This window comes from Harpia harpyja, chromosome Z (genome assembly GCF_026419915.1).
Source record: "Harpia harpyja isolate bHarHar1 chromosome Z, bHarHar1 primary haplotype, whole genome shotgun sequence".
Taxonomy (NCBI): domain Eukaryota; kingdom Metazoa; phylum Chordata; class Aves; order Accipitriformes; family Accipitridae; genus Harpia; species Harpia harpyja.
The window spans coordinates 85,426,626-85,440,481 of NC_068969.1; the positions used below are offsets into that span (position 1 = coordinate 85,426,626).

The 13,856-nt window shown below is 37.1% G+C and overlaps 1 protein-coding gene across 2 annotated transcripts in view; it reads right to left on the reverse strand.

Moving 5' to 3' along the window:
• Positions 1-13,856, reverse strand: part of UHRF2 (ubiquitin like with PHD and ring finger domains 2) — a 93,630-nt gene that overhangs the window by 67,370 nt on the left and 12,404 nt on the right. For both annotated transcript variants that reach the window (XM_052778879.1, XM_052778878.1), the window contains exons 2-3: positions 10,114-10,356; positions 5,666-5,928 (exon numbers count right to left, since the gene is read on the reverse strand). In XM_052778879.1, coding sequence (XP_052634839.1) covers positions 5,666-5,928; positions 10,114-10,356 — 506 coding nt within the window. The remainder of the gene's footprint in view (positions 1-5,665; positions 5,929-10,113; positions 10,357-13,856) is intronic.

The window sequence follows — 13,856 nt, forward strand, 5'->3', positions numbered from 1 at the left end:
TAAGAGCTGGGGAAGGAAAAGTTAAAATCTACTCTTAATAAATCTACTATTAGAAATACTCTAATGTCTGTCTGCACAGATCCAGGAACTTGGTAAAGCTTTTAGGAATCCTCATTACTAATAGTAACAGCCATCTAGCTACCTAAATTGCCAGAATCAGGCTGGGCATGTAACTCAGTGCCATCCTACCTCACATTGCTTTTCAGACAGGTTCTTTACAGCATCGACGACATTCATGTAAATGTTTATGGATCATAAAAACATTCAACACATTCTACACAGAACAGACACAGACTTGACTATCATCTCTTGGGCTGAGGCAGAGACCTCAGACTACCTCCACATCTGAAAGAGTTCAGAGCATGTCACTCCACAGCTCATATTAAGCATGAAGTAAACAGATGATACCTCTTGGTAAAGTATCTGGTTCCCTAGAATAAATAACCACAAACAGTGTTCTTTATGACACATCATGCAGATATTACCTCAATATTTAATTTAAACTTCTCTGTTGATTGATATAAAACCTGAGAGGGGTATCATCAGCCAAACATGACAGCCCTGAAAAAAGTTACCTACACTTGAGCCATACTAAATCTGTACTTGCATATAGGTAGGCATACTGACATTTCTCAGGCTGCAAAAACATCCAGCCTTCCTGTGACTACTGTTGAAAGCCTTCTCAAATGGAAGGTCTTTGTTACAAATTACTTAAACAAGAAAAGACAGCATTTGTTTGCAAATCAGTAAGTCTTTCCACTACTTCAGAGAAGAGCTAACCATCAAGAACCTAACACTCACAAAGTGAGAGAACTGTCTGCCTGAAACTAAGTAGACTATATATCCAGTGGTGCACACGCAACAAATATGGAATAGAGTAAGAGGAAAGGGCAAACTTTTGTGTGACAGCACTGTCAGACATGTCCTCGTGGTGCCACACTAAGCTACTGAAGTATCCTGCTCCTGATTTAGAAGTGATTCTTAAGCAAGCTGTGGTGGAAACTACCTGCAGTTGTGTCAGTTAACTTTAGGATCTAAGCATGTGTTGGATTCCTTATGAGTCCTTTCAAATAGGGATTCAGCTTTCTTCTGTTCAAGACAGGTTCACATCATCATATTCTGTATTAAAAGACAGTTGCTCGGAGCAGAATAAAGAAATAGCAGTGTATGAAACTTGACAGCACACCCTTGACTTCCAAATCTTCAATGGTTCTTCGTGATACCAACAAATGCAAAGGCAAAATGGAAACACATTGAATAATGTGGCAAAAGGGGAGGAAGACAATACTGGTAGAAATAGGAACACACCTGTAAACAGTGCTGTCTCCAGGGAGAAGGCTGTATTCCGAAACTGAATGCAGAATATGGACTATCAGGCAAAAGGTGTATAGCCACAACTGGATGCCAAAAGAATTGGTACTGACTGAAAGTCAGCATTGATAAAGCTGATACTTTGGTCTCTTCCTCATTGATGAAGACAGGGCTCTTAAACAAGCACCACAAGCCTTTTGCATCTTCGAGCTTATCAGGAACTGTGACTCAAGTTTAATCCGGAACTGAGAAGTTCTGTTCCTCCAAATGGCACTAAGTTTTCTGTAAACAGAGCCATCTCTCCGCAGAAACACATGGGCCTTACAACTATTGCAGCAATTTAGTTAAATGCTAGGCATACAGCCTCAGGGTGGCGGGGGGGAAATCACAACAGAAACAGCTCAGCTATCCTGTTCCGTACAAAATCAAGGAGGTATACATAGTACCTCCTATCTGTACCAGTCACAGCTGGTAGGAAAGTTCTGTTTAGCCGTAAGGTAGTTAGCCCTTTGAAATTACTATAACTAAGCTCTTGCTCAGAAAGGTTAATTTCTCTGAATCATGCTCTTTGCTAGAAGAGCTCTGCCGTATTTTCCCATTTCACATTCACTGTAACTACACTATTTAAACAAGAAGTGGAAATAAGAGAGGAACAAATGAAAATAGCTCCTCAGAGGAGGTACACTCCTATGAAATGAAGTATTAGAAGAAAGTGGGTTTTACCAAAACTAAAACTGCAAAACAATGTATTTTAAGTTTTGTACAAAACTTGTGATAAGTAAATCTAGCAGCACTACTGCTAAAACCAGCTTTCTCACTTAAGGGATGGACAAGTCCTGCTTCATCCTTTAAGAACAGCTGTTCTTAGGAGAACATGGTGACCTAAAAGTTACCTTGTTGAGAAAGAAGAATTAATGATTGATTGGATTCTCCACTTGATGGGACTGTCAAATGTTTCCAGCTAGAAAACCAAAGCCAGATGAACATCAGATCTGTTGATGCTGTTCTAACTACTTTCAAAGAATCAGGTGTGGAACATACAAGCAAGTCAGTACAGACGCAGCCTCCTCGATGCAGAGCCACAGGACTACATAGAACCACTGGCTAGGGCAGCATTATCCCTCACTGAAACTGGTGGAGGAAGGGTAAACACACCACAATTTCTGGACACATTTTGGATGAGAATTCTTAACTAGTTCTTCATGCTCTTTGACAGATTTTCTTACCACCCCCAAAAATCTTCAAAGTAGAGAGAAGTGTGCTCCAGTATAAATTAGTCAGGCAATTAAGGCTAAAGGTGAACTTCCCTGACAAGCACAGTCAATGAGAAAATTACTGAGGTGAAGTTTCATTTTTTGATAAAATTCCCAGCTACGCAGTTCTGAGATAGATGGTGTCAAACAACACAGAACTCAGTCCTGAATCAACGAATACAGTGTGAATACCCATGGGACAGCTAAGCAAACAAAGCAAAGAACAGTTTCAGGCCTTCATCTGAGTAAAGACGTGGATCTGTGTATTTTGGAGACAACTGAGGTGAGACAGGCCTGCCCTAGAGGACTTTGTTGCAAGAACTGGGCCTATGATGATGGAAAACCCGGTCCTGAGATGGGGTTGCAAAGATTTCCAGTATCTCCTACATAAAAATCACTATTAGTGTTACTGGTTGCAGCCATTGGGGGAGGGGGAGGAGGGGGAGGATGTTGCTTGAAGTTGTTTTGTTGTTGTTCTTCTTTTCTTTTTTGGGGGGGGGGGGGCACGCACCTGGGGGGCTAAGGCCCCACAGGACTAAGTCTGCCACAACACATGGTACAGTAAAGTTTATTTACTATTCATCACAATGAAGCCTCAGATCAGAGTGAAGGGGCTGGAGTAGACCAAGTCAATGCACTACAGGTGACATATCCCTCAACCGTAACCTTCTTTTTGGTGAGTTTTTCTCCAAACTGGAAGGATATAACAGGCACAGAGGGAGAACCAGTCTGGAAACTGAGCATCAGTGACAATTTGAGAAGTTGTGGACCTGTGTCCACCTCTGACACATATTCCTTCCAATGTATTCCAGTAATTTTGATGGCTTTACAGGCACCACACTCATGTCATCCATTTGTAAGCCATTTTATTCTGTTTCAGATAACAATAAGTGCTTTCTCATCTTTTAAGAATGTACCTGTTGTAGGCAAGGTGGAGCTGAAATTATGCCACCCAAGAGAATCATCTTCTCTAAGAGATAAAAGGGAAAGGAGCTTCTCCAAAACAACACAGCAAGGACAGACTAGAGAATGCTAAGTACATCTGACAGCAATATGCACAGTCCAAACATGAAGAGCAAAACACCCAGGAACAGTTAACTGCAGAAGAAGATAGTACTAGCAGTAAAATATGAACCTTGAAGAACAGGAGTGAAGAGATAAAGTAGATGAAACAATTTCTGTAGCAGAGAACGAATGTGTGGCAAAGCACACCATGACCTCCCTATTTATACACATCAAGCATATAGGTGGCAGGATACATGTGTGGTCTACAGACATCAGAGGTAAACACTAATGTATGAAAACAAAGTGGTATGAGTGCCCACATAGCTACCATATGAATATGCACGTTAGGTAACACTAAAAGAAAAAAAGTGAGACCTTGAAAGATATGTACCAGTACATTCATCAAAAACCCAATCACTGATAAATGTACAAGTCTCACTTTCCAGAAAGCGTTCCAACAGTTTTTTCTTTCCAAAAGCTCAAACTTCCAATACCTTAGACCGATCTGTTAAATAACTGACTTCAACGACTAGCTTGCGACATTGTGTTTCTGTGCCTTACCTAATTTTGTTGGCTAGGAATACACAACTGCTATATACAATCTTACAGTAAAAAGACTGTCTCCACTTGCTGAAAGGTGACAGGTAGATCCTGAAGTACACATAAATAGACACCAATCTTCTTTTTTAAGTTTGAATATGCCAAAGAAAAATCAGACCTGTTGTGAAACATTTTCTACTTTTGTACTTTTAACTCATGAAAACCAACAATATCTACAGAAAAGGAACATAATTTCACTGCAACAGTTACAAACACTTTCTCAGAAATGGTTGCCCATGGCTAACTTACATGTATCCACAGTATTGTAAAATTAGGTAATCTTAAAGCCAGGTCTTTGAAATCACCACAATAAACATGTAAATTCAGAAGAAAGTATTTTCATTTTGATCATACTGGTTGACTAAGTTATTTTCATGTATTTCTCACTATATCCAATGAAATATTTACATTTCTATTTCCACCTTTGTAATTCTCTGACATTTTAAGTAGAAAACTTACACAGTTGCAGATACAGAATCTGAACTTAACATAGCTAAAAAAAGTGCATTAAATTGTATCTGCTACTAGTAAGAGCAACAAAAAAGTGCACTAAGTCAGATTCACAGCTACGTATTAAAATAACTAAAGTTGATATAGCTGCTCTAAAAACATATTTTGAAAATCCACATTTAGTTAATACTGAATATACATGACAGCCTTCTACCTTAATCTTACGTTGCACGAACTACAGTATTTTTACTAACCTCAGTGCCAAAAATTAAGACTCCTCAACTCAAATTTTTATTTGTTTAGAAGCTTAACTTAATGCTTTAACAGATGTTATTTAAAAAAAAAAAAAAATCTGGACCAATTTCTCAAGCAAATGAAGTGGTGTAAAACCTGTTCATTAATAAGAAATCCTTCCAAACTCAGGGCTTCCCAGCCACACATTGCAGGCTCTGGAATTTGTTTTTACTACAGAAACAAACAAACAGAAAAAAACCCACAACCCACCCTTAATGTCCCCTCTCCAGTTCACAATCCATTTCATGCCCTCAGTCACAAAGTTCTCTATAACAAACCTTTACCATAAGTGCAGACCTGCAAGTTTGTGCACAATTGTTCTATTCGGAATAAAATTGATCCAGATCAAGTAACAAAATTTACTCTCATGAGAGTTCTCCTTCAGCTCCACTGAGAGGAATTGAATATACAGAGAATAGTTAAAAAAAAAAAAATTAAAACAATACTTTACTTGGAAAAACCCACTGGAAAAATTCAGTTATATAGTTTCTTTTTCTTATATAAGGATGGATTTTAAGTTTCATGAAGACAAAAATTAATACTTGACAAGTATTTAGGCATGAAAAATATCATTACTCCCAATGGATTCACTATATCCAACTGAAAAGTGTTATAAATTTTTTAATAATTTTTTTCTTGGTTGCAATATTGAACTTGCTTTCTTTGATTCCAAGCTTCTTCAAGAAATTCTTGGTTTATACAAACCAAATAACAACATGTGATGTCCTCAAAATAGTATCAGGAGCACTTACTCATCGTACTTGATATGATAAATAGCTTCTTCATCAGTGTCCATACAGTCTGAATAAGATGTAGATGGTGTACTGTCCAACTTATTTGCATTTTCTCTAGAATGATCTTGACTTAAATTTCCATTAGTCCTTTTGTAAGTGTTACCACTCTTTCCTTGAGCTTTACCATTCCTATGTCCTTTTGTTGCTCGGGTAACATTTTCTATATGAGCTTCAAACCAGGCTCCAATGCTGACATCACGGGCATCCACCAATTCATTTATCTAGAAGGAAAATTCAGTAATGAATTTATGCTTATTTTTATCTAATCCCAATTAAGAAAAAAATAAATAAGACAATTTACTATGCTACTGCTTAACTTTCAGTAAAACAATCAACTCTAGTAACTAGTTGAGCTTAAGCAAGTTCAAGTAACATGCAGTCATTAATATGTTGCGCTTTCAGTATTTTATTACTCATCCCTCATTAAAATGTAGTATGAATATAATCTCTATGTAATTTCAAAAAGCAAGGCTAGATTTCTTCTTTCCCCCCCCTTCAAACCTGAAAGTTAGCTTAATCTTTTTTTTATTATCCTTTCCTCTTGCTTTACCAGTTGTTCTTCAAGGCTAAAATAAGCATACACAGTATTAAAATACTAGCTCACAACCAAGGGGTTTAAAGACTTTCCTGAGCCTCCAACTTGGAATTATTATTTAACCTTCTATCTTTTTGGCCTGCAAGATTTTTTTTAACCCTTCAAGACTCAAGGAGAGAGAGGAAACAAGTCTAACAAGGCTGCCAGCCAAAATCTTATGACTGTAAGAAATGGAACTATGTCCCAGAATTTCTACTCACAGTAATACTGGTATTAAGCAACCAAACCATTTTACTATTCTAAATCATGTTTCATTTTCTCAAGTCTTCGGCTAATTAAGCAGATGTTCCTTTAATAATACTGAGAATACTGAAAAAAAAAAGATTTAAAGAAAACTTCCATCAACAGTAAACCAAGTATAAAAAAATTATTACAACAGAACTACTGCACAGCCATACCATAGAAAACATCTATAATAAACAATATGAAATACATACATATATATACGGTTTAAGCTACAGCCTTTGTCAAGTACCAACACAGTGGCAGACAAGATACTTACTCTTACTAACCCCAAAGGCTAGTTTCTATAAACTGAACGATCTTACTGTATTTTCACAGGAGCAAGCCAAAAAACGCACTCAATAACATTTAGTATTTAGAGTGAAGGAGTCCTTAGGTATCTGAAAATGCAATTGACAGCGGTTTGAGCTAATAAGTTTATCCCAAGAAAGCAACACTTCGCATGTTATTCTTTCCATTCACCATCTTAAAATGGCCTCCAAAACTCAATCCTTTATTCTTCCTCCCATGTAAAATACCAATATGGGTTTTTTTATTATTATTCTTAAAGCCTACAGTATTCAAAGTACAGTTTTTTTACCAGGATGAAAATTTCAGCCACATAATAAACAAATCAGACAAGGACAGCCTCATTTCAAATCTATCAATCTATTTTAAACATGAACAGTGAGTTCTGGAACTTCTAGAAGAAATCCTCATGAAGGCATCCCTACAACCTTACATGTTTGAATTAGTTGTAGCTCAAAGTGCTTCTTTACTTCCTCCTCTCAAAAACACAGCTGAGACATGCATTACTAAGGATTCCCCCATCTGCTGCTACTTCTTGCGACCAGTTATGAAAGTGCCAGAGAAGCCATGTAAGCCAAATCAGAAATCATCATCGGATCCAGAAAAAAAAAAATTTTAAAAATCTACAAAAAGTCAGTGCAAACTCCCTTAATCGTTTGTCTCCAATGCATCCTTCCATAATTTGATATGCATACTTACACAACAGACTTCCCACCCTTGCAAACAGTAAGGGCAAATAATTATTACCACAGACCACTGAGGAACATCAGACAACTGTTTTATGTTACTGCTGTCTGGTTTAAGAACTGGGTTATTAGTAGCTCTTTGTGAACAGTATTAAACAAATACTGATTTCACTAATTACAGACTCAATTTGTGTGGTTTTTATTCCCAGCTAGTTAAGAGTTCTCAGCTGAGATGTTTTTACTACAGCCAGAGATTTCTGGATGAAAAGTTATGAAGTCTGTGTGAGAATCAGAATGGGAAACATGCATGTGCTTCTAAATGAGCTTTCGTTTTTCTAACATCATTGCTGCATGGCCAACCAGTATTACTGCAACTCCTCTCTTGTAACCTGTCTTTTATTCCTCCTTTTGGCATTGGAGATCAGCCATGGGTACTCTGCTTAGCCAAGGTGATGTCCTTCACACATGCTGAGTCCATTTTGGGATGGAACCCCAGTTCTTAAACAAGACACCACTTACAATTCTCAGTGTTAGTAACAAGGAACAGGAGTTGAGCATAATTCCACCCACTACTAGTCCTTCAGAGCCCATGTAAATATCAAATGTCAGGTACAAGCAGAATATAAAACAAGCTAAAGCATTCTGATTTACATAATATACAATGACCACACAGAGGAACTCTGTTTAAACCACTATTTTAACCATCTAACAATACTTTAATGATTATTAACTATTATTTCCAATATCAACTCTACCACCTTTTTTTTTTTTTTTTTTTTTTTTTTCCTTAAAATTGCAGGTTCCACACTGGCTACCTTTTCTTTTGGTAGTTGAAATCAGAAAGAGAAGGAGGGCACAGAGGCTGAGACTACTCATAACATGGAGTAAGTAACAGGTATCTTGCTGAGTCTAGCTCTGTATGCAGATCCAGTGAGGCACAGGACTTTCCTCAGAGAGAAAAAATTGTAACAAACTATTCCTTCCTGTAACCAGACAATTCCTTATTGTTTGACAAACAAGCAATTGCACAATAATTAAATACATCCACCTATCTAGCCATCTAACATAACTTAGTTTCTGGCTTTTTAAACTGACTTTTATTAAACAAGTTTACTACCTTTGAATTACACTATTGGCTAAAAATATATTTTTAAAAGTTTCCTGATTCTGTAAGTAGAAATTCTCTATATGTTCCTACTGTCATCTACAAATAGCAAACAATGCAATGACTGTACCCTTATTTTTCTCTCTATATATTAAAAACATATGGTTGGCTGAAAAAGTAATCAATTCACAGGTAATGAAGAAGAAAGTGTTAGGTCCCTAGTATTAGAGATCACAAAAATTCCAGCCGACTCAACAGAATGGGTTTCCTCAAGTACATTTGCCAACATCACCATTCCCTGTACTATTTTCTGTTTTAAACCCAAACAAAACAGCAAAGAGACTATCTGATATAATTTTTAGCATTTGATCAACTCATCTGTGGCCTCTCATCTCCCCAGTATTCTCCCCATCTTTTCTCGTATACCTTTTACGCTCATTAATTAATTGTAAAGCATCAAAACTGAAGAACTGGGGTTTTTCCCACTGTAATAAATGGAGATAGAAGTAAAAGAAGGAAGCACACAAAAACCTGTGTCTCCATATTCAGGCTACCGACTTTTTGACTCCCTGATTCACCAGAGAATGAGTAAAGCTCACTGCACAGAATGCTACAGCAATGTAGAGAAGTAACTTACCACTTGTCCTTAATACCTAAAACATTAAGAAACTAAGACAGTTTCCCATCAGGATGACAGGTCTAAATAACAGTGTTCCTCTAACTGAAATCAACCTGTATATGTATGGTAGCCTCAACCTCCTTTTCCTTCTCTGTAATTTTGGACATTTTCCAGCTAAAGGATTACTGCTATGGATATTTCTTATGTAAGAGAAACACCCAAACAGGAGGTAAAATGCTACCATTCCCTATATATACACATCCTACTAAATATCCAATGAGCTAGCAATCTGGAAACTGCCCATTTTCTGTCTAAATTAAAATTCTGGTAGTCTGATGTAACCCTACATGACAATATCGAAAAATCAATGAGGTACAAAACTAACAAAGAATATGATATAGGTGATTCCTAAAAACCCTGTAATAAAACAGCAATCATTACATCACATACAATTTAAAGAAATTGTGTATTTCCATAGTTTATCTAGTTCTAATGCAGCACTGACACCTTAGTGTTAAAAAAAATATTTGCCAAGCTTGAAAAAAAATAAGTCAGGGAAAAGCTACACTTCTCCACAGATTTTTTTTATTAGCTGCTTCTGTTCACAAGAAGTATTTCTGTTTCACAGGTACTCTAAACTTTTTGGAGAACATGTTTTGGACTCTCCTGAAACCTGCAACACCAGTGAGCTTGGTACAGAGACACTTTCATGACTCTGCAAGAGTCAGCTTAAATGAAGTCAATTTGACTTGCATCAAATCATGAAAAAAAGCAATGACGATACGTAATTTTATACAATAAATTTTTTTAACAATAAAATTAAATCCACAAGTGTGAAGCAAGTTTCCAGCTTTTGAAGTTTGTACATACCTTGTACAATCCAATGCCAGGATCAATGAGAAATGAGCGAGATGATGTAGATGGCTGACTGGGTGATCCACTATTTGTTTTTTTGACTTTGTTCTTGCAGTTGGAAAGAGCACAGGGATTGACTTCTCCATCCTGATCTGTCACAGAAGCAGCAGTAGGAGCTTCAGATTCAGAACGTATCAAAAGCTGAACTATGTCATTTAGTCCAACATTGTAGTCAAATAAAGTATGTCCATCTTCTAGCTGTCAAAAGAAAGGTATACTTGTAAAATTCTACCTTGAGGTACATCAGTAGTTTCCAAATCTTCGTTTTACTAACAGTACAGACCAGAAGAGGCAAGCCATCTGTTTCAGGTAAATAAAAACCTACCACTCAAGTATATGCAAAAACAAACTCTCACCAAGTTACCTGCAGCCATGATTTCATCCAATGAAAAAAAAAAAAAAAAATCAGAAAAATTAGAAACAGACCTTTACAGACTTCAGACCTTTTAATTATGCATCAACATCCAAGATAATGTGGTGATTTTCTAGTCAAAAACCAGGTAGGATCTATGTTGCCACTTATACGATGTACACAGTAACTATAAATACATGTGAGAATTTTTAAATAAACAATCATTGTGTTGTGTACATTTCAGCTACATAATTTCACAATTCGCTCTTTCTCAGTCTTTTCTAGAAAGGAAGGCAGTACCTGATACTTCCCTAATATTTTACAAACTATTTCCTAAATAAAACATCTAGATATAAAAAACCTCATATACATACAACTCCATTTACTTTTCAAAATTCTAAGACCTGAAAGTATTGTGCAAGAGCAACTACACTTAGAGGGAAGCAACACCAAAAATACATACTAGGCCTTCAAGTTTATGAAAGGAAATCTTCTAAATTGAGATCATTCAAAAACATTTTTATTCCAGATTTAGCCAGGTTCCCCATTCCCCGACCCCACCCCAAGATCAAAACAAGGTTATTCACTGAAAGTAAGTCTTTTAACTGGTCAGTTTAAAAGCTATTATAAAACTGAAGAAAAATGCACTGTGTAGCACACTCTCAAATAACTTTGTACAACAGGCCCCACTATATTCCAGATGCAATGAGATCCTGCAGAACACCAGAATATAAATAGGAGTAGACTTTTTAATCACATATAGCACACAGTTATGAAACATTGTTTTGGGCCCCATTCTGCACAGCTTTAAGGTACCTTTTATTATCTTTATTTTACCCGATCATCTCACCTACCTACAATTAAGCTAAGAAACTCACACCAAAAAATGCCAAGTTGTATGCTAGGAGAGAAGAAAACCAGGAACTAGTGACCACTGCTGCTTTGCTCAGTTAAACACTCTTAACAACCTACAGCATCTTTGAAGCAGAGATTTAATTTACCTAGAAATATAATACATTGCTTTGGGACATCAAAACTAGAATTTGATTTGTTACGTTTCACTTCACGTTGCAGTGGGAGAAAAACACGCATGACTAAAAAAACTCCCACCTGCTTCCAAACTACTTTTGCAACAAAAAATTATGTGACCTCTTTCCAGAACAGGTGCTATTTTCAACATCACTGTTTCAGGAATCTTTTCAAACAGATCTGTTTTCATGAGCTTATGGGTGGTATCAATACAAGAAAAAGTAGGGAGCAGGAAGGAACAGAAAAAGAAATGGGAGGGAATTCTCCAGCTTCTCACTAACATATCTGTGACATTCAAATGATCTCAGGATAGACAAAAATGGAATGCATGTGCCTTCCTTCAACCCCTCTGCTTTTTCAAAACAACTCTAAAGGGCAGAGGACAGTTAGAGACATAAGCTGACACTTAAGAAATGAATCAGTTCTTCCATGAATGTATGATCTGTAAAAAGAAACTACTCTCCATATTGCTGATAACTACTGTACCCCACAGCTGGGATACATAAACAGGAGTAGTCATAGTTCATTTCAATGTAATTGAAACCGACCCAGCTGTCTGGTCAATAGCTATGGGAACAACTGGTGTAGCTGACTGTTTTCAAACCAGTTCAAAACACACCAGTAAGTTTAAGTAACCTTTCCTGTCCCACCATGTCATATGTTCCTATGCTTTTGACAGCTCTTTAATGAAGGGGAAAGAAGTGTTCTTGCAGTCCTATGACAATCCAGTTTTGGGGGCTTCTCATGCCACAAGAAGTTTGTATTTTCACTGTTAAGATTAAAGAAGTTTAAAAACAGCTATTCTTAGCTTCAAAGCACAAATAAACCCCCCAAAAGACAAATAATCGCCTTGCAATAATACATTTGAAAGGGGCTGGCATGGTGGCAGGGAGAAGATCCACATTTCTGGAGCTGCTACTGCTTCTGAGCACTACTCCAGGCCCACTTTGAAGATTCAATCCCCCACCAAGTGATTTTTTTTGTTACAAAATGCTTAAAAAAAAAAAAAAAATCAGCACTACATCTGCAAAATAGATCACTTCTGAAATAAGGAATAAATTGGATGTTATTGAAGACAACATAACTTCTGCCTCATTTTTCTGTTCCAATTGGACTGGACAAGCTGTGGCAGAGGTTCCAGTGTGCCATTTCTAGAATCCTATGGTATACTGAAATCTTCTGAAAGCTAATGTGGTGGAGAGAAAAGGATAATCTTGCTCCTGGTAGACTGAAGGTATGTAGGCAACACACAGGTGAGAGCAAAGAAATACTGTCATTGATCCTTTTCTCTCAGGACACGCTACATGCATGTTGCGGACACATATTTAGCTAACGGTTGCAAAAGCATTCCAGACGCCTTTAGAAGGCCTTGAACAGAATAAACAAGACGACAAAAAAAAGAAATATGCCCATTAGAAGAACACAGGTGCACACTCCAAGATAAAGGGAACTTGGCACAAAGAACCTTAATTCGGCAGTTTATCTTGACCAACTAGACTGAGACAAGTTTCGCATGTTTTAGTTAGTATAACCAATTGTGTCCTATGTTTATGCGCGTGTACAGAGTTAGTATAACCAGTTGTGTCCTATGTTTATGCGCATGTAGAGAGTTAGTATAACCAATTATATTTTAGCTTATGGCACGTGGATAGCTGATGTTTAGCTTGACAAGGTATATAAGCACGCTATTTGGGCAATAAAGGGAGAACAACTTTAACCATATCGGTGTCCGGTTGTTACTCGGCTCACGTCTCCAGATGGTTCCCTGCAACACGTGCAGGCTGACAGAAAAATATTTTGAGGTACTGGAGTTTAAAGCCAATTCAGTGAAGACCTAAATCTGAACAGCCTGAATGATCTACCATAACCAGGCAACCAGTGGTAACACTCAACTAAAAAATGTATTCTATCTAGTCTTTGTGATCTATTCATCAGTTATGACCGCAGCGTAAGTTATATCTTCAATCCACAACTGAATCCTCCCTATTAGCATGAGAAAGAAGAAAAAAAAAAAAAAAGACTTAAAAAAGGTCACCTCTCCAGGAATAGTTATATTTAACATGTTCAGAAAGCAAGACATACCTAGGCTAGGCCTTGAGTAAGAAGAAGCCTTCTCTAATGACGCACATGCCCACGCCCATGCACAGACTACCTACTCATGCATAGGAATCAAAGAAGTCAATTTTGATGAACATGAACTAAACGGTCAACAGAATAAACTGGTGACTGCAAAGTTGTCTACTTTACAGTACTAATTTATAATGAATTAGCATTCTGTTCTCTGCCCAAGTGGCTGTGGGATTTTTGCTTTGTTTTT